At 37.6% G+C, this 25,747-nt stretch overlaps 1 protein-coding gene across 1 annotated transcript; it reads left to right on the top strand.

The window, feature by feature from the left end:
* The first annotated feature begins 413 nt into the window (after positions 1–413).
* LOC129729027 (uncharacterized) lies at positions 414–1,238 on the top strand. Its single transcript, XM_055687503.1, has one exon. It carries the CDS (start codon positions 414–416, stop codon positions 1,236–1,238), a length of 825 nt encoding a protein of 274 aa, XP_055543478.1.
* Positions 1,239–25,747: the final 24,509 nt, after the last annotated feature.

The raw sequence follows: 25,747 nt of genomic DNA, 5'->3' as shown, positions 1-25,747 counted from the left end.
GCACGCTTTCGCGTGCTGGAGGATTAGGTACACGTGTCGCTTCCCCAGTATTCAAAAGTGTCATATTGAAGTCGTCGATTAAGTTACAGATTAAAGAAGATCGGTTGTCGTCGTACAGCGACCCCCATAGCGAACAGTGAGAATTAATACAGAGGTGGGATGGCTTTCTCGGTCTTGAAGAATTAAAACGACTAGATTTTGGTCAACCTGACGTTTCGACCTTTGGTTTAGGCCTTTATCAAAGGATACTATGGATAAAAATGACATAATTACATGTAGGTACTAACTAACAACACAAAGCTTTAAACTTACACACTAGTCTGCCCGCCAATCAAACACTCAGCACAGAATGGTATTCGAAACCAATAGCATCTGGACGTCTGCTCAATTACCATTCGTTTCACCCACTCGCAATGAAGATAAACGTCGCAACTAACTTCATTCATCGCGTCACCAGTCTGACCACCAACAGCAGCATAACACAACAAAAACACATCATCTTTCAACATCTCCGCCGCAACAGCTATCCATCCGCTCTGATAAACCGCCTCACGAATAGCATCAAACAACCGATAACTGCACCTGCAACACCAACCACCAACAGCACACCGGGAGACAACGTCGTTCCTGAAATAACCTACCGCACCATGGTCAACATTCCGACACTCAGCTCCATTCTAATTAGCATCCTGAAAAAAGACTATCCCCTAGTTAAGATAGCATTAAAAACCATCAAAACAACGAGAAATCTGTTAGGACCAGTGACAGATCCAATAGAACCACTACAACACAGCAATGTTATCTATTCGATTCCCTGCAACGATTGTGCCAAATCATATATAGGGATGACAAAAAATCAATTGAAGACAAGAATCAGTGGACACAAATCCAATGTCAACAAATTGCTTGCATCCCCATACCAGCCCAGCGAACAACGAACAGCTCTCACACAACACATGATCGATCATGAACACACATTCAACCTCAGCAAAACCAAAATAATAGACCGCAGTTACAAAGCTTCTGATCTACCAATACTTGAAATGTGTCATATCCAGAACACACCAAACACAGTTAACTTCAGAACAGATGTAGATAACCTCAACACCACTTACGCAGGCATTCTTCACACATACCAAAACACCACCTCTCGCAGATCACAGATCACTCTCAATAATAACAGACCAACAAATAGCCCAGATTATAGCACCACAGATACTCAATCACATCAACCATAAAGCATCTCACTCCCAATTTTGAAAAACCCGATACAGTTTTAGTTTTCCGCCAAGTCAAACTATATTTTTTCCCGATTTTTTTTCCCGATATTAATTAGACATTAGACAAGTTAAGACAAATTATGCATTGACAAATAATTAACGCGAAACCTTCAAGAATCAGTGTTAAATGTTTAAGAAACGAAAAACGGCAGACTAGTGTGTAAGTTTAAAGCTTTGTGTTGTTAGTTAGTACCTACATGTAATTATGTCATTTTTATCCATAGTATCCTTTGATAAAGGCCTAAACCAAAGGTCGAAACGTCAGGTTGACCAAAATCTAGTCGTTTTAATTCTTCAAGACCGAGAAAGCCATCCCACCTCTGTAACAATTATTCCGGTCGATCTCCGCTACTAGTGAGAATTAAAATCTCCCAATATCAAAAAAGGCGCGGGAGCAACTCTGCTATATCAGTGAGATGCCTCTGTTCAATCCGCGCCGATGGAGGGATATATAACGAAACAAGGCATAGGTTTTTTCCATTCATATTCGTTTGAATGACAACGACTTCAATATTCGAAATCGAGAGAGGTCGATTCGGAAGAAGGAATAGCACTTTTTAATCCCTAAAAGTACCCCTCCACCGTGTGAGTCTCGATCTCGACGAATAATGTTAAAATCGTAGAAATTGAGTTGATCGTTTGAATTGAGTAAGGTTTCACAGAGCGCAAATGCGTCACAATTGTATGTATTTATTAAATGAGAAAATAGATCGAATTTAAGGATGATACTTCTGCAATTCCACTGTAATACAGTGATAAAATTCCTAACCTCTTTCGCCGTATTAGTCATTGAAATATATGATAGCTGAAATGAGGGGCCAAGTTGCTGCTAGTTGCTTCAAGAAGGTTTTCACTGTAGGGAGAAGGGCAAAAAGAATGTTTTTTAAGGAGATCTGTTATGTTGAATGTTTTGAATATCCAGTCCACAATATCAGAGAAATTTATGAACCCTGTTTCTTTTTTATCCTCTGATCGAAAAATGGGTGCACGAGGGGTTTTTGGTGCCCCAGGAAGCGGTGGGTACTCCTGGTTTGATTTAAAATTAAAACCGGGAGGTACTTGCTTCGGTTTTTCTTCACCGCTTCCTTTTTGTGTTGGCTTATTGGTCATTCCGCTAGGGGTTATCTTGCGACCTTTGCGAGAAAGATTAGGAGAGTTGACCATTCTCCTCTTCCTAGATCCTTCTGGCATGGCATAAGAACACCCTTCGACGGGATCGTCAGATGTACCCTCATCGGTTGGCAAAAAGGAAAAAATGTTTCCTGTCGAGGGTGGCTCAGCACTCTTCAGCATTTCTTCGAAAGAGCGCTTTGGTCGTTCCTTGAGGGAACGCTTAATTTTTTCCTCGCGCTGTTTGTACGCGGGACACGCCGAAAGGTCATGCCGAGTTCCCTCGCAGTAAAGACACTTTTCAGTATTCTCACTGCAAGCGGTCTCAGCATGATTGCCTCCGCACTTGCTGCAGCGTGCCTTGTTGCAGCAGTAGGTGGCTGTATGACCTAACTGCTTGCAGTTTTGGCAATGCATGACCCGCGGTACAAACAGGCGTACAGGAAGACGAACCCTGTCCAAAGAGATGTAGTTCGGCAGTGCGGATCCGGCGAATGTTACACGGAAGGAATCAGAAGGGAGGAATTTCTTCTTCCCTTCTTCGATGGATACTGAATGCAATTGTTTGACATCCAGTATCTTTACATCTTGAATCAGGGGGTGCTTGAAGCAGCCAACCCCGTGACGCAAAATGTCATCGACCGTGAGGCTTCCTTCGGTAACCACACCGTCGATCTCCACGTCCTTGGCAGGGATGTACACGCGGTACTCTCTCGTGAAGAGCTCGTAGCTAGCAATTGCGTTTGCTTGCTTCAAGCTACTCACAACAACTCGCAGTTTGTTTGGTCTAACCTTTGTAATTTCGGTTACGTCCGAAAACTGTTTCGCCAGGTCCTTGCCGATTCGAATAACATTTAGAGGCTTCTTTATGGGCCTGAAGTAAACTACGAACGGACCTTTCGAAGCATCTGGGTAAGCTTTCACCCGTGTTTCCGGTACCCTTGGGACGGGGCTAGGTAGCGGAGAAGGTAGAGGGGAATCGATGGGGGAGATCTCAATCTCTTCCCCATTTGTTTCCACATCCAGGAATAGTTGCACCTGCATGTCGTCCATTTTGCGGGAGCGTTACGCTCTACCGCACACAAACGATAAATATTCGAATGTGGGAGGGTGGGGGGTTCAAGTAGTTGATATTAAATTTTAAAAACAATTTCTCAAACTACAATGGATCAAAATAAAAAAAGGCAGTTATATTAATACTAATAACAATAGTAATAATAATAATAATAATAATAATAATAATAATAATAATAATAATAATAATAATAATAATAATAATAATAATAATAATAATAATAATAATAATAATAATAATAATAATAATAATAATAATAATAATAATAATAATAATAATAATAATAATAATAATAATAAAAATAATAATAATAATAATAATAATAATAATAATAATAATAATAATAATAATAATAATAATAATAATAATAATAATAATAATAATAATAATAATAATAATAATAATAATAATAATAATAATAATAATAATAATAATAATAATAATAATAATAATAATAATAATAATAATAATAATAATAATAATAATAATAATAATAATAATAATAATAATAATAATAATAATAATAATAATAATAATAATAATAATAATAATAATAATAATAATAATAATAATAATAATAATAATAATAATAATAATAATAATAATAATAATAATAATAATAATAATAATAATAATAATAATAATAATAATAATAATAATAATAATAATAATAATAATAATAATAATAATAATAATAATAATAATAATAATAATAATAATAATAATAATAATAATAATAATAATAATAATAATAATAATAATAATAATAATAATAATAATAATAATAATAATAATAATAATAATATTAATAATAATAATAATAATAATAATAATAATAATAAAAATAATAATAATAATAATAATAATAATAATAATAATAATAATAATAATAATAATAATAATAATAATAATAATAATAATAATAATAATAATAATAATAATAATAATAATAATAATAATAATAATAATAATAATAATAATAATAATAATAATAATAATAATAATAATAATAATAATAATAATAATAATAATAATAATAATAATAATAATAATAATAATAATAATAATGATAATAATAATAATAATAATAATAATAATAATAATAATAATAATAATAATGATAATAATAATAATAATAATAATAATAATAATAAAAATCATAATAATAATAGTAATAATAATAATAATAATAATAATAATAATAATAATAATAATAATAATAATAATAATAATAATAATAATAATAATAATAATAATAATAATAATAATAATAATAATAATAATAATAATAATAATAATAATAATAATAATAATAATAATAATAATAATAATAATAATAATAATAATAATAATAATAATAATAATAATAATAATAATAATAATAATAATAATAATAATAATAATAATAATAATAATAATAATAATAATAATAATAATAATAATAATAATAATAATAATAATAATAATAATAATAATAATAATAATAATAATAATAATAATAATAATAATAATAATAATAATAATAATAATAATAATAATAATAATAATAATAATAATAATAATAATAATAATAATAATAATAATAATAATAATAATAATAATAATAATAATAATAATAATAATAATAATAATAATAATAATAATAATAATAATAATAATAATAATAATAATAATAATAATAATAATAATAATAATAATAATAATAATAATAATAATAATAATAATAATAATAATAATAATAATAATAATAATAATAATAATAATGATAATAATAAAAATAAAAATAATAATAATTATAATTATAATTATAATTATAATAATAACAATAATAATGATAAGAATTCTAAAGTGAATACTTCACCGAACGTCTAAGTCACGACCTCACGGCTGATAGTTGGATTAATCGAGTGTCTCCGCAGAACAAACAATGACGATCCAGCTTCGTGTTGTGACACAGTGGCCGTATCCTACACGCGACCTTGTAGATGCCACTTGTAGTTGACTTCCACTCGGGAGAATTATTCTTGCTGATATATCAGCTGCGTATCAGATCACTGGCGGGGTAGCCTGTCCCTACCAGTGTGCAGAAGATGTTCCTGCCGATAAACTGCAGGCTATTGTTATCGCGCAGCACAAGAACTAATCGACAAAAAAAACACCCGTACGATAACTCGTGTATTGTTATTTTGCGAACTCAAACGGAGATGAACAATTTGCGTCTAATCGAGAAGAAAGCAAAACAACGAATGTTTCAGTCGTTATATAAACAAATATATAAAATGCACAAAAAGATCTGAGTGCCCCATCCGATTCGTTATGACGTTATGACGTTCCGCAGTGCGTGGAAGTTGACTCGCATACAGCTCTCGTTTCCTAATGTCGCGTACCTCTAACAGCTATACTCCACTCGCAATTAGGTGACAAACTAGAATGAAGCTGAATTTTCTACACGCAGTCTTTTGTATTGAGTCGAGCGTAGATTTTTGCATTGAAGGCGTGGCCACGCAGTCTCGAGAAAGAGAAACGGAATAAAGCACTTTGTTGAGTCAGAATATGTAGTCAGTGGAATTTATTCCGTTCATGTTATTGTTCAGGAAGCAAGGCAATAGCGAGGAAAATGTATGGGAAAGCTTGACCTTGGAACTTTTCACCTTTTTTCACCATTTTATAAAATGTAGTCTAATATAGAAAACAAAGACGTAGTCCTACTTCAAAACTGGATACTCTAAACTGTTTTCAGAAACTAGAAGTCACCATCTTAGATCGAAAATGACGCCTGGAGGTCTTTGGGATCATTTTGATTCTGGAAATACTTGTTCTTGGGAGACATTTAGCCTTTCCGGGCTTTGTCCTGGCAGCTGGTAATCATTCCGATTCCGGTGATAGCCATATTGAATGGTGTTTGAAATTTTTAGGGTATTTTCCTGAAACCGGAAGTTTAGTAAGTTCTGAAACCGAAAGTAGTGTGACCTTTTAGATCTGTTCTGCACATACCGAAACTCGCAATTTTCGGTTTCAAAATGACATTTGTATTAAAGTTTCGAATCGATTTCAAATCATCTGAAACTGATTTCGGTTTCTGGGAATCATCCTGATTACAGGAAAACTTAAATTGGATGATATTTGTTGAATGAAGTTATTTTCACTTATGCTCTTCTCCAGAAACCAGAATTCGTCTTATTGGATTTTAAAAATAGAGAACTTTCGTTCTGCCGGCATCATCAGATATACCGTCATTGGTTGTTATATGGCCATTTTATGCTGTATGCAAGATATCAGAAGCCGATTTTTTTTTTTTCAAAATGGAGTTAACAGTCTGAGGAAGGAAGTCTCAGGAGTCAACAGCCCGTGGACACAATTCTGATTCTGAAAAAAACATTGGACAGTTTTGGCCACTCTAGGTCGAATACACTTCCAAAAGAAAGGGAACAATATCAATTAGATCAACTGCGTAACCGAATTTTATATTTCATATAACATTTTAAGGAAGAAGGTTTCACATTCTGCTTCAAATTTTTACCACTTTCAACAAAGTGATGAACATCACTTCTCAACAAATTTTCTCAACAATAATTTTCGGTTTTGGGTGTCATCCAGGTTTTAAGAATTTTACCATTTGAAGTTTTCTAAATATTTTTTGAGCTATTCACAGCTTTCCAGAAACTGAAAAACACATTCTTGATATCATATTGGCATCAGAAACCAATTTTCAGTTCCTGATGATTATTTTTCACCATTTCCTTGGTTTTATACAGCCTTCAAGAAACTGGATGTCGCTAATTACATGTCTATCAATGTTTGGTTTGAGAAAAAGATCTAAATGATGTCAAGTCATAGCGGTGCTAGAAAAAACAATTTATTTAGATCTTTTCTTCGATTATTCAGTATTCCAGAGAACGGATCTTGAACTCGAATATGGCGTCGGATGTTGGAACTTGATCTCTGGATGTTATTCCGATTCCAATATTACCCATATTGAGGAATATTTTTCACGAGTTTCCAAAAACCGGAATCTTGAATTTCAAAATATCGCCCGATATCGGGTTATTTGTACGTTTTGCTTGATTTTACCAGGCTTTTCAGAAACCGAATCGTATATCCATATTTGTTCTCTGAATGTCAACCCGTTTTATAAAATAATCTATATTTTTGGTTTCACGATTGATTTTCGCACATTTTCCGGAGCCGTTAGTACCCATTTTGAATTTCAAAATGGTGTCGGATATCGATTTCCTAGGGCTTTCGTAAGTTTTTCACTGTTTTATACAGATTACCTTCAACCGGAACTCGACATCTAGAGATAAAAAATCATATTTCGGTCTCTGAACATCTACATTCGACCTTCAGACATGATCTAAGACCTGAAAATAATTATCGATATCATTCAGAAGATTCCCATGAAGCACGAAAAATCTAGGCTATTATTTCATTTTGAGTCCCCTGCAATTGCTTTCCCTTCCATCCAATACATTTATGATCATTTTTTGACGTTGGACTAACGTCAATCTCGAAGTTAGGCACCTGAATTTGAAAACTAATAATTCAACCAGGGAAAACCAGGAAAAAATGGTCAAGTTTTGAGCGTTTATATATAAGTCATTTCTTTCCAGAATATCGAGGTTTTAGCAACAACTGATCAGATTTTTTTCGAATTAAATTTCTCATTCGTGCGTTGGCTGGCAAGCAGACGGTTCTCTCTGAAGCAGCAGAAAGCTAGTGGTGGCAAATGTTGGTCGCTTTTAAAAGCGCATGCCATCGAATTGAATTTCTCATTTGTTTATTGATCGGCAAAACGGACGGTTCCTTTGGAGCAACAGCAAGCGGATGGTGGCAAATATTAGTCGTTTATAAAAGCGCATGCCATCGAATTTATTTTCTTTTTCGTTCGTGTGCATGGATTGCCATAGCACGTGTGTTGGGTAGCTATGGTGGGTGTTACTGAAGATTGAGTATTTGCTCGTTTATTCATTAACACCTCATTAAAAATATTAAAACACCTAAGCGAACACGGTTGAATAATTCGACTGTACAGCAGCGATTTGAACTTCTTCAGTCAATCTTTATTCACCGATGAAAAAATACTGCCGATCAACACTTATTTGCTAGAAATTTCATTTAAGATCAAAACAAGTTCTTTCAAGTACCATAAATTACCGGTAAAGTTTTCTCAATGAGCATACATTAAATTTTCGTTTTTGTTTCTCGGTGCGCGGTTTTGTTTTAGTCTCTCCCACACAGAGAAAAAACAAACTTGTCTCTATCGTGCAAAATAACAAAACATTTCTAGATGCTCTAAATCATAATTAAAGAAGTAAAATATTCTCCTGCCACTCGCCAAAACCATGATGGCAATTACACAAAAAGCGTGTAATTGAGTTCTTGCTTTTTAAAATTATTGAAATATACGTAATTTCCTAAAATACATAAAGTTATATGCAGGGCCGGAGCCAACCTAGCATGAGTTTGATCGGTTTAATGTCAAACAATTTCCAAATTTTGAATCTCCGCTTGAGTCGGTCTGGTCTCCAATTTCAGATAGTCTCGTTGAGCATGCTTTTTGCTCAAATATGAAAATTTTACCCAATTTGTTAAATTAAATGACTGTCTTGGTAGTGCAGCTACGATAACAGGTTTTTCTGAAGTGACATTCTTTTAGTATATATTATATTTAAAACGCTTTTACGTCTCCGCATTCAGAAATGCACTGTGAGATAAAATTGCAGTAAATACTATAATTACAATTCCCTCTACTATTTTTTTAATCTAAACATATAAAAATGCAGCTCTGTCTGTCTGTCTGTCTGATTCATATAGGCTTGGAAACTACCGAACCGATCGGCGTGAAATTGTGTATATGTTTTAGAGGCCGGGAAAGGTGACTAAGGTAGTTCGTTCGTCTCATACAAATGAAACACACATTTCTGCACATCTCGAAAACTAACCAAGCGAATGGAACCAAATTTGGCATGTGGATGTTATTGGGAGTAGCAAATATGTCCATGTTGATTTGACACCCTTCCCTTTTCTGGAAGGGAGGGGTCCCATACAAATGAAACACAAATTTCTGCACATCTCGAGAACTAACCAAGTAAATAGAACTAAATTTGGTAGGAAGATGTTTTTAGGGGTAACAAATGTATCCATAATGGTTTGACACTCCTCCCTCTTCTACAAGGGAGGGGTCCCATACAAATGAAACTCAAATTTCGCACAGCTCGAGAACCAATCAAGCAAATATAACCAAATTTTGCAGATGAATGTTTTTAGGTGCAACAAACATGTTCATAATGTTTCGACACCCTTCCTTCTTCTGGCATGTCTCCTAATACCATTCCGAAATTCAAGATGGCGACTTCCGGCTTCTGAAAAATAGCGGCAAATGACCAAATACCACCCAATATGGGTATTTCCGGGATTGTTATGATGCACTGAAGCCACAAATCGACCTTAGACAACATTTTGAATTGTGAGATGGCGACTTCCGGTGTCTGGAAAACAGCCTAAAGTGACCAAATACCACCCAATATGATCTGGAACTAGAATGAAGCTGAAAATTGACCTTAGACACCATTATGAATTGTAAGATGGCAACGGCCGAAAATGACCGATTTTCATACAATATGAGTATCTTCGGAACCAGAATGATACCCACGAGCTAGAATCGACCACAGACACCATTTCGAATTCGAAGATGGTGACATCCGGTTTCTGGAAAACAGCCGAAAACGACCAAATAACACTCAATATGGGTGTTTTTTATACAGAATGACGCTCAGGGACCAGAAATTTTTCTCCAAATGCCATTTTAAAATCCAAGATGGCGACTTACGGTTCCTGAAAAATAGCCCAAAGTGACCAAATACCACCCAATATGAGTATCACCGGATGATGCAAAGAGCTGAAAATTGACCTCAGACACCAGTTTGAATTGAAAAATGGCAACTTCTGGAAAACAGCCGGAAATAACCGAATACTACTACATATGGATATGTCCGTAAACGAAATGATGTGAAGAAGCCAAGCATTGACCCTGGACACCATTTTGAATAAGAAGATGACCACTTTAAGTTCCTGGAGAACAACGAAAATAACTGAAATGCTTCTAATATATGCGGAATAGAGGTCACGTACAAAAGCCAAAAGTCGAGGATGTTGTCATTCCGATTAAACCAATCATTGCAAACGATATAAACCAATCACAAGGAATCAATGAGTTTGAATTGTTTGAAATTATTAAATTAAACACTAAAATAGGCGGGACGAAGTTTGCCGGGTCAGCTAGTGGAATATAAAAATACCGTAGTCCAACGAAATGCGGTCGTGTCTTGGATACCACCTTCCTACATTATTGTATAATGATAATAATGCCAAGTTTGGTAGAAATTGGTTCAGGCGTTCCAGAGATTTGGTGAAACATACATACAAACATAAATATATTGAACATCGAATTCATTAGCATTTGTTAGACGGTTTCGTCGACTTCCTTCAAACTTGTTACACAAAGAAATTCTGTGCACCCAATAGTTTATTTACTCGGTTTTTCAAATCATTACTCCTGGACAGAAATGCCAATAAAAAGAGACTACCCTACCAAATTGTTCACACGTTTTGTAGACTACTGAAACAATTACACCCGGTTCTTTTTTGCACGGGGGATGCGGTCCAAATTTGTATGGACCAGCGTAAAAAAAAAACTTTTTTTAATTTGCAAATATAAAGAAGAAAATCATCTTAAAATGTTTGAACCTCGTTGATAGTGATAGTGGTAAATCTGGAGACCAAAATGCAATATTTTAAATTTTGAGTAGGGTAATCGTTCCATTTTTCATCTCAACAGCTTGGTGCACCTATGTTCATCTTATTTATCTCATTTGTTTAATTTACCGTCAAATTTAAACAAATTTTTAAAAGTAAATCTATTTGCTTCCCGATTTTCTCAAGTGGCTGAAAGTTTTACGTTGAAAATATGGTAAAATTTGACGATAAATTCATCAAAAAGGCGTGATGAGATGAATATAGGAGTCGTTAGCCTATTTACACCAAAATTATGATTTTTTTCAAAATCTGATATATGATCCTGGATCACTCATGGCGTAATATATGAAACGTGATTGAAATGAGGTCGATATCTTGTACTGTTTTTGAGTAATGGAGAAAAGCAATCCGTGTAAAAAAAGCCCGTGCAAAAAGAGAATCCGGTGTATACTGATTAAGATGCCAATGGAATTTGACCATCGAATTTCAAGGAGCGGTAGGTTTTAAAAGTTTCGTCTTCTCAAGGCAAGTGGCAAAATTTGAGCTGAATCAGACCACAATAAGTGAACCATCAAAGCAGTCAAATTTCACTTTTCGACTAATAAAAACATGGGAAGCGTAAAGTACTTCTGAAATCGAAGTTCTATTTGATGCCAAATGTCTTGAAATAATACGTTGAGATTAGATATTACTCCGAAAAAGCAGTTTTCGGCGAAAATCAACTATTTGGACACAATTTTCAAGCTGGTAGAAGGCATTCAATTTGAAGTAATCTCTATTGTCTTCAATATTTCTAATTCTCTATTTTTGGCAATTTTCCTGAATTTTCGACAAAATTAACTACCCTACCTCAATTCTGGCAATGGTATACGATTTAATGGGATATGTTTCAATACTATTGGCATGAATATCTCCGCAAATATAATGAAATCCTTTGGGTTTAACCCAGTTCACTCTTACAGCTTAAAAACTTTGTCTTATAAGATCGATTTTTAAAATGCTAAATGTTTTTATATCACCAGATCTCGACGTTCTGTGATTTCCTAAGACAACGAACATTGATTTTCATTTATTGATGCACAAAAGTTTTACGCATTGAACACATTCTCGTCGCACGACAAAACTTTGTTATCAAATCAAAAAGCCAATATAACTAGCAAAACCTTTCAATTCATAACTACCTTAGAAAGACCGCAATCGACAACATCAAATTAAAACTAAAAATCACATTGATTTTTTATAATGTTGTGATCTTTAAGCTAGATTTTTTTCAGTGCACATTGAAAATCATTTTCTATTATTTGCCATATTATATACGTTATTTATTGCCGTAAATTCCGCAATTACGATATTAAAATTCAATGCAGTGACTGATTTGTATAACGAATGCTCGGTAAGCAGGAAGTTCCTGTGAAACATTGAAAAATGCTGATTGTGTGGTACACTTTACCATAAATTACAACCAGAATCAGTTAGTAAAATAGTGAAATTTCAGATATTATGCACTGGTATCAGACATAATTCATTACACGAGAAGAAGTGACAATATAGTTGTCAAATGTCAAACAGAAGCTTTTATGTGTGGTGTGGCACGAATCCCAGTAACTTATCATCAGCATAAATAAGCAAACCATCGGTCCACATCATCTGCACCAAATAACATACCGCCCTGTTGTCACCATGTGACTGAAACCCTGAGCCCTCGGCCCCGTGGTAAATGCATGGCAACCCAAGTGACATGTCGGCCATGGTGAACAACGGCAATCAGTGAACGCAGAGGGCTTGCGGATCAGAGCTCTTATTTTGCAAGCAGAATCCACCGGTCCACGGGGAAAGTGAATAAAATAGAAACATAAATTTTAAATGCTGCTTCTTCACACATGCCCGTGCCATCGCTCGGTTGCATAAAATTCCCATTCATGTGCTTTCGGTTGGTGCGCTAGGATGACCGTGAAGCCACAAAGAACCGTGTGGCTAAGGCTGCAAAACCAAGCACAAAGATGCTCGGAGAGCGTTCGCAGTTCCAGTTGTCGGTCCAGAATCCAACCGAACCGGAACCTGTAAACCTAAAAAGAAATCGTAGATATTTGTGCATACATTGTTATCATTACACATATTTTATTGCTATTGTTTTTTGCTTGCCATCAACCGGAATGGCCCGAACCGTTTGCCACCTTTAACTACCAGGTTTATGTTGAGTTCAGCTTCAGACGGTAAACGGTTTACCATTCCGATTCCCTCGCTTGGAATTGTAGTGTATGTTTTCGGGCCGTTCGATCCCAGTTACCCCCGCCTTAAGGATTTCGGCGACCGGAAGGGGGAGCGTGTCGATATGGAGGAGTATGCAATTTATTCTTTTCTTAAACGCATATCTCGTGTCATGCCCATTATAGCAAGCGAAATTGTGCGGCAGTAGGTCACAGGGCGTGGAAAACGGGAAGACGGCGGATGTCGTTGTCGTATTCCGCAAATGGAAAACCTAACGAATGTTACTGTAGGCGAACAGCGAGAAAGCAGAGGGAAGGGTTTCCTTGCCGCTCCAGTCGTCCCGTTTGATCCCACTGAACGACTGGTTGCTGATTGTTCTTAGACGACACAAACGCATTTGGTCTATAAATGGTAAATCTGTACCGGCGATTGGCGGGGTGACTATAAAATATTTAATCTGTTTGAGAAAAAATAACTGATCTGGTTGAATGGACAAACAAAGTGCGTCTATTGGCAACCTGTGTGGACATTTACTTATATGTTTCGACGAAAATTCAACCACCCTGAGGCCTCTTGGCAACGCGTATGACTCTTCTTCACATATGGCGAAGAATAAAGGTATAAATTACAGCGAAAATTGAAAATTGATTCTAATCGCTTAGCAAAATGTGATGCCGTGCCCACATCTTCGGGTGTACTTTGTTTCCGCATACAACCCACCTGGTACAGGTTATTGTGATGCTTACACTGCTGCACTAACGTGCAACCAGGCATCGCATCGTACGGGATCGATACGATGGGATCCTCCGTTACCTCTGCTGGCTGCTGGCTGCAACAAAACAAACACCGCCTCCAATCCGGCCCATTTGTTCAGCCCCCGCCGTGGATGCCGAGCCCCGTAGCGAACGTTGGAGTAATTTTTGTTCATAAATTGCACATTTGCATACTTCGCTCTAATTGTTGCATTCGGTTCTCGCGTTTCGACTACAGTATTAGCTTTTTCGCCGATGCCACACCGCAGACCTGGCCAGGCCAACCGTTGAGGGCGGGGAATTCAATCCACCCAATCGATCGGCGATGGTACGTACTCTGGTAGGACCACAGCATAACTCTATGTGCCTGTGCGCGACCAAGAAAGCGGACCGGCATAGTTTTGGTCTGCGACACTATTTGGAATATTTAGTATTCAATTGAATTATTTGCCTAACATAATAAATTATGGATCCTGTGTGCGCTCGTGTGGCGAAGACTACATCGTTACTACTGCATCTGCCCAGTATTTGCGTTAGCTTGGGAATTCGGCCACCGTAGCATAGTGGAATTTCCCTCAAAATGGCGATATTCAGCTCTATCGTATTTGAGCAGAAACACAGTGAGATTGGTTTAGGGTAAATATCGCCATCATTGCTGGAACAGTTTAGGGCCAACATTGCGAGCTGCAGTAGGTAACATTGATTCCATGCCGACAACATTCTTCAGGCCTGCATTTGCTGGGCCAACTGTCCGTATTGTCAACAACGGAAATTTCGCTTCGTCTTTTCGGTCGTTTGTTTGCCAACCAGGCCACCGTCGCAGACATGTATAGGTCACTTAGCTCTCAGATTGCGGCTGCCTCCAAGCATCAACCATTGCAGAAGTTCTCCAGTAATATGTTTGCATTCTTCCTCGACAACAAACATTAGATGACATCGTGTGAATACCACCCCCACGTTGCACCTCCTCCTTCTCCAACCCGTGGCTTGCGAATTTCTCCAGAAGCCACGCACAGCTATGAACCGAATTCATAACTGTAACCGCAAACTATCTTCGAGAACGAATGCGTACGCGAACCATTGCGCTACAATGGCGGTCTTATTGGCATGTGGTCTGCGATAACAACCATCCTTCTCCGGTATACTCTCGGTTTTGTCAACAGGATATGTCCGGGCGAGTGTGCCGCGATCGGAACAATCGTCGTCAGCGTTGTCGGATAAGGGGTTTGGCCTAATGTGCACAAGCGTAAAGAAACATAATGAAATATATTGGTTATGTGGGATGCACAAAAGGACCCCGACATGACCGAGACGAGCCCCGGTACAACCGGTACGGGTGTGGTAAAACAGGGTACAAAGCTTAACTTTTATTCTATCTCATTTCAATATTATCTGAAGCTTACAGGAAAAAAGAAGGTATATCCGTTTTACCTCGCAGATTTTCTTAACTAAAACAAACCTCTGCCTATAAATACAAGCCCAATCGCCGCCGACGACGACGACAACAACAACGACGATGACGGGCGAATGCAGGCAGCGGCCCAGCAGATAGCACTGGAGAAAGGCGCATAATGAGAAGTTCGCCTCCGAGCAGCAATTGTTTGTTGAGAGCGGAACGGCGAATGATGGCTGGGCCATATTTGCTTATGGGAAACACACGTGAGTGGCACCATTGATTCCGCACGTTACGATAACGATAGATCCGTTTCTATGCGCTAGATGCGTGCGTACGGATGCTTGCAGTGTGAAGTTTATCCGGTGAAAAGTGGTCAAAATCCAAACTAAAATGTACTAACTAACAAATTTTAAGTTATATTTTTATGTGCAGCAAATAACGGTGATTTTCCAAAACCAATGAAGATGTGTTGTGGTAACTTTCAAAGTAAGAATTGCAATGATACATGTCGCAAGTTGTTATCAATATTGTTTAGCAAAATTTCTAATATTTTGACACTTATTATGCTTTGAAAACAATATTTCTATCGTAATTGAGTTCCATCTTGAAAGGGTGCCACAAGTTTACAGAACGAATGGTCATGAGCTCGAATCTTAGTAGTAACAGACCGATAGATGACTGAGGGTTGATTGGAGGGGGACATTGGTTTATTGAGGCTTAAACTTTTGCGTGTGACAATGCTCGGTAAAGAAGGGCAGTTTAGTTAAGCGTAGGGAGAAGGATAATAGTTTAAAAATCTGTCACTACACGCAAAAGTCGAAGTCTTGTACAATCATCGTGTCTTCCCGATTCGCACAAATGTTGCACAGAAATCGCACAATAAATGTGTGAAACGCATAACGCAACAGTTGTACTGCGAATACATTGACATAGAATGAAATCATATGTATCATACACCGACACTTTATTTCTCACGTCGAGTGTATTAGTGACTGCACGCGCTTTTTTCTCAAGCGACGAGAGAAATTTCTCTCTCGCTCGTAGAATTTCCATGTATGTGCGACAAGACTACAGACACGTCACATACAATTTGCAGGTTGCTCTTTCGCTTCTCTTTCGGTTCGGATTGCGACGCGCAAGGCGACATCTCGTTGCTTCACAAAATGAGCGAGACACCCGTGCTGTACATACTTGATACCAGTGTTGTTAGTCTCTCACTCATACTGTCGGTGCGTGCTTGCTGCTATTCAGAGGAATGCATGAAGAAGAAAAAGTATCTCGAAAGCGTGTGTGCAAAAGACTTGAAAAGCGTAGCATATGTCTTGTCCTCAAGCAGAAAGGAGGAGAATGGTTTTGCTTCTCGCTCGCTTTGCAATGCTGCTTGATACCAGTTGAAACTGTTTAGGTGTAGTAGTTTGGAGCTGCCAAATACATTTAAGAAACGCTAGAGCATTAATTGCGTTATGCCCAACACGCAATCATTGTACAGGTTCCGAATTACATCAACAATTGCGCTACAAATGCACAATTTTGTACTGGTTTCGCACCATCCAACTTTTGCGTGTAACCACGACTACAAAAACAAAAACTTTGCGTCACAATCGTCAGATATGTAGAGATGAACTCGGTCTCTGGCAACAACAATTGTAACGCTTTCTTTCCTAACCGGCCGTAAGAACCTAGTCGGCCTCTTCATCGATCTATAAAAAGTAAAAGCTACTGAATTGTTTTACTATCAGTTTGTTTTTTATTTACGTATCTCCCGTACCTCGCGTAAAATAAACCACCAAGAAAGTATTTAGAAAATAGCCAAGACGCTTCACGACAACTATTTTGAATTGTCCTCTTCAACGGCCATTCTGGATCCTCCGGAGAACGAACCATTTTTGACTAAGTCTTTTACTCGACGACGTTTTTGGTTTCCAAACCCGCGTTGATCCGCGTAAAGAATTTTGGAAAATAATTCCAAACTAGCCATCTAGTTGGTTCTTTGTGCAACTTAGTCAGTAAAGATGGTCCCAAACTCGTACCCGACCCGAACCCGATTTTCTTTTCGGTTGAAACCCGAAGCCGACCCGAATCCAAAGCTTTATTTTCGATCAAACCCGAACCCAGCCCAAACTCGCAATTGTGAAACCCAAACTCAAAATTTTACAGTCGGGCTGCGAGTTTTCGAACCCAAACCCGACCTGAACCCGAAATTTTCAAAACCGAACCCATTTTTTTTCACCAAACCCAACCCAACCCGTATCCGACACTTTCAGAAATTTTCATTCCCGAACCCGGACCCTAGGAGTACGGGTCGGGTTCGCAAAAAACTTACAAGAATCAAAGTCCGAGCGGGATACAAATTTTTACAAATATATGTCCGAAGAAGTCAAGAGGCTTTTTCGTTTTAAATTACACAGTATTCCAAACTGTTTTTCGGAATTCTGCGCCAGTCTGTTTGAACTCCCAAAACATATGACTTGTCAATTGGAAAGCAATATACTCGCGGCCTTCGACCGACTCGCTGTTCGGGCCAATGCTGTCCTCACTAGCCATCGCTCGTTCGGACTCAACGAAGAGAAAGAAACTCTCTATGAGTAGACCTAGCAAACCAGCAGATCAGTCGTTTGTCTGCGAGAGGCCGCCGCTTCCGACAGCGGGTCGGTGGCCGGCTTGGACTGCGAAAACCATGGTGGCTAAGTGCTACCTCGGTTCCTTGCCCTCGATTGCGTCTTCGTCCGAATCGGAGTGTAGCGCCAAGGCTTTGCTTTTTTTTGCTTTTGCTTTTAGCATTTCTGAACTCGAACGAAACGTACAGGGTGATGTTATTTACACGGTCCTCAAAGCTGCCGTCGACCGAATCGATCATCGAATACTGCTGAACAAAATTTCCCGTCTCGGTGCTTCATTACGGTTCGTTAAGTGGCTTGAATCAGTGGCTTCTCTGCAATAGACTTTTGCAAGTTAAGCATGAATCTGGTGTATCGTCTGCGTTCACGAACAAGTCTGGTGTTCCACAGGGTAGTGACCTAGGACCGCTACTTTTCAATATTTTCTTCAACTATGTCGCTGATGCACTTGAGATTGGTTGCAGATTAGTTTAGTAATTTCTCTATTGATATTGTCTGTAAGCTTTGAGCTTGTAGAGACTGACTAGTTTGTATACAATGTCGTTATTAGTACTAATTTTAGAATTCTAAAAACATAAAATATAAAACACATTTACAATAAGGAACAATGAAATCAATTAGAACAAACGGCATATTAAAATTGGGTGTTACATAAAATTACTTCAGGCTTTTGAAGTTATGCGGTAATGCTTTTATGGCTTCTTCTAGAGAGTTGTATAGTGTAGTTTTTTTTCAAGAGGGGGATTTATTAGTAGCTGAAGTATTTATGATAAATATTAGTAAATAATGAGTATGTGTGTCCAATCACAAATGGTGACTTCTCAATACTGTTAAAAATTTCTAATTTTAATAGTTAGGATTTGTTTGCTTTCGCAATTAGGACTTATCATTCGTAGGGATTTAAACCTACTTGTCAGAAAAGGGGAAGTAAATTTATAACTAACTTAATTGCTAACTTATCGCATATTAAGAGAGCTTATCGTAGCAATTGAGGATTGCAACGATTTTTGTCGAAAATTGTTAATAATTCTATTTGACATAGCTTCTAATGGTTCAACACCAGTAAGTCTATGTAATTCGAGTGTACCAAACCAAGGAGGACGCTTCAAAATCATTTTCAGAATTTTATTCTGAATCCTTTGGAGCGTTTTCTTCCTTGTTGAACAGCAACTTGACCAGATCGGTACAGCATAAAGCATTGCTGGTCTAAAAATTTGTTTGTAAATCAAAAGTTTGTTCTTTAAACAAAGTTTAGAATTCCTGTTAATGAGAGGATATAAACATCTCGTATATTTGATGCACTTGGCTTGTATACTCTCAATGTGCTCTTTGAAAATAAGTTTTTTATCGTAAATTAGTCCCAAGTACTTAACCTTGTCAGACCAACTTAAAATAACCCCATTCATCTTGACAACGTGATTATTGTTTGGCTTGAGGAAGAAGCCCTAGTCTTATGAGGAAAAATTATCATTTGAGTTTCAGAAGCATTGGGAGAGATTTTCCACTTCTGCAAGTAGGAAGAAAAAATATCTAAACTTTTCTGCAATCGACTGCATATGACACGAAGACTTTTTCCTTTTACGGAAATGCTTGTGTCATCGCAGAACAATGACTTTGTGCATCCTGGAGGCAAATCAGGAACATCTGAAGTGAATATGTTGTACAGGACTGGGCCCAATACTGAACCTTGGGGCACACCTGCTCTGACAGGAAATCTATCTGATTTTGAATTTTGATAGACAACCAGCAGAGTTCGATCAGTAAGATAATTTTTCAAAATTTTGATTAGGAAAATTGGAAAATTAAATGTTTGCAATTTCGCAATCAAACCTTCATGCCAAACACTGTCGAATGCTTTTTCTATGTCTAAAGTTGTATAGTGTAGTCGCTTTGTGTAATGCAGAATGCTGTCCGAAGTTTCGGGTGTTGACTCTGTAAGACCTTAGATGTTTCCTTCTTCTGGTAAAGTGGTGGTGTCTGTCTTCTCCCCTAGTAGGATCGGTGTTGGTATGGATACTTCTTCCCAATATCTGATGGATATGGGTACATGCCGCAACTGTGCGGATACTTTTAACTGTGAGTAAGCGCAGCTCTATTTTGTAGGGGACAGGGGGACAGTTTCGGACACTTTTTCCACCTTGATTTTTATTATTTTTTTGTTAACTTTAAAAAAAACTTAATTCATCCTGACTGTTACTTGGACATCGGAGTATCATACAAGCGTTTTAGTAGTGTGCGTTGATGCAATTTCGATTTATTTATTTGAATTTTTCAAAATTGCTTTATTGTCCGAATGTGCCTCAAGGGGTAGTTTCGGACAGTCCTGGGGAACTTTCGGACCATGTTGAAAAACTTTTGTAGAATATTGAAAATTTTGTTTTTTAAAATATTTCTCTCATATAAGCAGAGACTGAGATCAGATGTTTTGCAAACCTCGAAACTCATCCTTTTATTTAAAATTTAATTCATAAAATAAAAACCGAGCAAACTGGCTAGGAGGGGAAAAGATACAAGAGCTATGCCATTTTCTCGGCAATATATGATTGGTTCAAAGTGTAATCGCATGCGTGATTGTCAAGCAGCAGCAAATTGGTTCACTTACGCTGCTTCCTGGAACCTTATTCAAGTGTTCCAGAACATTGAGAAACAATTTTGCAATCGTCTTGGCATACGGTACGTCAATCCATAATTCACGTGGGAGCTTGCAATCAAATATTTCTCTAGAAATGTTTCTTCCACGTTCGTAAATACTTGTTGATCTGAGTTTTTGGAAGAGAAGCTCTCTGATTTTTCCGTTTTTTCGTTTCTTTGATTTTTCTGACGACATAACAAGGTACTTCTTTCAATTCCACAGATATCAGAAGCCTGTCTCAAAGACATTGTTCCGTTAGAAACTCTTCACAACTCATCTTCGTTGATGCTTGCTCTATCGGTTTTCCTTTTGTAGTTCCGAACCATTTTTAGGACTGAGAATCAGTCTAAATCGATATTTGTTTATAAACAACAATCAAACACAAATTTGGTAAGTGTCCGAATGTGCCCCATGAACGATGACCGAATGTGCCCCACCACCATCCGAAGACAAATCTTAATTTTATCTAATAAAAATGATCTTTGTTTCCCCGATGTTATCACGTTATTTCATTGCATAATAGTTACGAACTCAGGTGATGTACTTAAATTTTTAAACCGTCCACAAAGAAATAAAGAAATACTTACAACTTTAAGCTCAAACGGTTGAAAACATGGATGAAAAACTGCACTGTGTTGTTTTCATAAGTAATAAACAACAAAGAGCAATCAAACTATTTGGTAGATGTTGGTGGAAAGACTGCCAACTCATTTATATGTTTAGTTTGGTTGAAAATTGCACAATTTATTTTTTTCAAGCTATGTCCGAAACGGCCCCCCTTTCCCCTACATATAGTCACGCTCGAACGCAAATTATTTCACTCGCTCTGTTTCACGTTTTCAAGTTAGCCACACAGCAACACAGATAGACAGCGTTTTCCAGATTTGGTAAAAGCACCGCTCCGAGCCGCTCGGTGACATTGCCAAAATACAAATACCCAGCACCACGAGCGTATTATCTTCTTATGTGACATTCGTAGCAAGCACCAGCTCGGCGCAAGAGCTAAAGAAGCTACGAATGCAGTGCGGTAACCTTGTGTTTGTCACCGAGAGGCACGTTTTTTTTCTTTTTCGTTTAGTTTTGATCCGTGAAGAGATATTTGCTGTGTGATGCTCTTCTTAATTTATTGCGCGCCAAGCTGGAAACCAAAGCACCTAGCCCGAGTGCGTGTGAGTTATGAAGGTAGAGCTACAATCAAGCTCTGCTTGAGACGCTTTGCGTGCTTTACCAAGTTTGTTTAGGAACTCGTTTTTTGAATCAAGATTGATGATTATGTTTCCTGAAACGACGGAAAGTATCAAAATAAAGTCTTGATCATTCTTTACTGTATTTTCTGGCTGGAGGCTCAAAAATATAGAGCAATTTAAACCTCATATTATAGGAAATATTAACCGAAACGCATGCTTTCTTGAAAACTGTGTAATACGCCCCGGTTTTTTCATAAGAAGTAAATTAGCCTCCTGGTTTGCACGTGTGGTGCAGTAAACGTGTGGAAAAACATCAAATGTGAGGACGAAACGAACAAATCCAAGTAATTGCAACTGTTGCAAGTAAAATTTTTCTAGCATGTTTTTTTGAAACTATTAAACAAAGCATTATTTTGCTGCTTCATTACATTAAATTTAATTAAATTTCATTTAATTGAATTCATGTCATTTAATTTCAAAAACAACACAAATATAAAGTCACCCACTCACCCGCATACGTTGTCAGCGCTCACCCTCTGCACTAGCTGCAACGTGTATTATACATAGCAAGGAGAAGCAGAGTACAAGAAGACGGAGATGCCACGAAGCAAAAAAGCAAACAAAATGATTCGGGGCTACACCGTGCGCTCTATGTAACTTTGGAAAAACACCAACGAAGAGAAATTCGCTCTGTGTTGGTATTCTTCATTCTTCGCGTGCCGAATCATCGACCGAAGCACCCAGCTCAAGTGCACGATACCTTGAGCAAGAGCTCAATATTTGTTCCGTTTCTAGTGCGGTGCGTACTTCACCAAGTCTGGTTTTCAGCATCGCGGAAAATCGCTACTTTGTTACGTGTTTCCTCGTTGCAGCAAATGTTCTCTGTGATCGCAAAACATTCAACTTCGGCGTCAGTCGATTCACGAATCATGGTCGGTGTTCGTAAGATTTTGGGGCCCCCTTGAGTGGTGGGCCTGGTGCGGACCACACCAACCGCACCCCCCTAGCTACGCTACTGAGTGAATTTCAGTACACTAAAACATGGAAGACATCAAAAGCTGAAGTAATTGAGGAAGTGGCTAGTTTGTAGCTATGAGAGTGAATTGACAACCACTTTAGCTGGAATATATACACATACGTGAGGTTGGCTTCACATATTCATCCCTGTGGAATTCTCTGGAAGTTAACTGAATTTCTTAAAATAATAAAACTCATTTGCTAATGAGATATACAACTATATGCATTTGTATAAAAATCAGCAGAGAATTGGAGGGGTCGATGTGGAACTGTCCACTCGTGTATTTCACACACATCTACATCTATCTAGATATCGTAAAGGAGATTTAATGCATCAGATCAGTTCCACAAAAAATATCCTCAAAAAATATCATTTTTGGTTTGGCTGAAACTTTGCATAGATAGATGGATGGCACGAGTTGTAGTTGTAGTTTTTATAAAAAAAATAGAATCAAAAATGAAAAAAAAACTAACTTTTTTTCACAAAAGAAATATTTTTTTAGAGTGCATAGTTTTTTCGGAAAGACAACATTGTTATCTATAACTTTGCCCAAGACGTCATACCGATCAAACAAACCGTTTTGGCCCTAGAAATATTTGTTATTATCAATACCTTTCCAAAATAGGATTTTTCAATAGCTTCTCTAAAAGGAGTCGTGTTCCAAAAAAAAAAAAAAAACGAACAAATAGCCTATAGAAACATCTATGCAAAGTTTCAGGGAAATCAATAATGGTCGATTAAATTGGTTGCCCGTTTTTGTGGAATTACTTATCAGTTACCGTAACTTTCTTCCCTTCGCCAGCTGGAGAGTTTACTCATGCCATAGCTTGTTTTCTGTACTATCTAATTCCCGAATATCTGCAGCAAGAGACTCAAGTTCTTTAACGAGCAATCTTTTCACAGCTAGGCCTTCTAATCAGTGAGTGTGTTTCAAATCATCCAAACTTCTTCTCACGCCGTTGCAGCTGCGTAAAAGCCATCTAGCATGTCCCTATGTGCCAGTGATTCCAAGTATGCGGACACATCTACTAGCGTCCGTGGAAAGCGAATGTTGGTTTCTCTTGACCCTCTCCTATCATTTACTCGGTTTTCGATGCATTGATTTCTAGTCGACTGTCACTGCCTTAACGTCCACTAAGATGTGATGTACATTTCTGACGGATCTGTGGAGGGTAAAGAATTGATCCGTTGTAGAGCTTGATTGCGCAAAACTTGCATGGTACTACCTTTTAGATCCTTTTGCTGGACGAGATAAACGGCGCAGCAGGATCTGTGAGAGAACTTTGTAGGCGTTATGCCACAGTCGTATCTGCAATGCGACCGATCGCCTTCCATTCATTCCTCCGGTAATTTTTCCATCTCTTAAATCCTGTAAATTGCCCAGTGAAGTGCCGTTGCAAGTGCTTCTTTACTATATTTATAGAGTTCTGCCGGAACTCTGTCTTTTAGCGCGACTCTACTGTTTTTCAGTGACCCAATTTGATCTTCAGGATATTGGAAACTGTTCCACTGTTACCGTTGGTAGGTACTCTAAGGTTAACTTCTCACCAAACTCCATCAGTTGCTTCGCTATTGAGGTGCTCATCGAAGCACTGCTCTCATCTGTCGAGCACCTTGAGCTCACTTGTGATCAGGTAGCCTATACGAGGTTGGTTAACCTTCTTATAAAACGTTCGCATATCACTGGCCCGAAACAGTTGCTCCAGTTTTTCTGGTCAACTCGTTACGAGCTCGGCGATACCTGGCCGCTTTAACTTTTGTGGCAATAATTAAGTACTTTTTCAAAGCTCTCTTTTTCCGTCATCGCTTGCTGGTATTTCCCGTCAAACTAGTCTTCATTTCTGCTTGAGATTACCTAACAAAGCGCCGGCTGGTCCGATACCGGTAGTGCAATTTCCGGATGTTCGACCGTAAACGGTTTTGTCGTGAAAAACGGTGGATAATTTTGAGCGCACATGCAGAGCTACTAAGTGCTCTGAGTCGACGTCTGCACCCCGCAGGCAACGTATGTATGCGATATTGTATAAAATCTGACCATCAATGAGAACGTGGTCAAGTTGGTTTGTTGTTTGGTGGTCAGGTGATCTCAAAGTGCTCCTGATCAGCAGACCTCGGGAAGCTGCGAATTTGCAAGCCCAACTGGCGTAGACGTGGCGAAGTGTGCATGCCCCAGTGGCGTAGCCAAAGTCTGGGCGGCAAGGGCATTGTTTGGTTCAATTGTGAGATTGTGGATTGGTTTAATCTTTCACACCAGAGTCTTCGATCTCTGAGGTTCTGCATTACTTTTTCTCTAGAGTGCCAATGGGATGTATGGGAAAAATTTGACTTTTGAATTTCATGGGGCTTTTTGGGGCCTTTATTCAAAATTCGGAAAGTTGATTTCCCTTGGCATGAACAACCATTCGAATGTTATTTTCAAATTGACCATTGACTTAACTATGCAACGGTTTATATAAACAGCACGTGCGTTGAACGGTTAGAGGTGTCGCTAATGATTGCAGGAAAACACTTCACCGCCACCCCATAATATAGTTGTTGCTCAGGTTGCTATGAGCTACAATCCGGTCTATTTTTTGCCTACCATAAAACGATGGTACGCAATATCCAGCCATTCACCAACCTGATTTTGATACTGATATAGATAAATAAATAATTACGCTTGGTTGTACTAGGCAATGGATCAACAAAACGTACTTTGTCGTTAATAGTTGCTAGA

This window comes from Wyeomyia smithii, chromosome 3, assembly GCF_029784165.1.
Source record: "Wyeomyia smithii strain HCP4-BCI-WySm-NY-G18 chromosome 3, ASM2978416v1, whole genome shotgun sequence".
Taxonomy (NCBI): Eukaryota; Metazoa; Arthropoda; class Insecta; order Diptera; family Culicidae; genus Wyeomyia; species Wyeomyia smithii.
The sequence above is the reverse complement of the archived record's forward strand: the minus strand, read 5'-3'. Positions and strand labels throughout refer to the sequence as shown.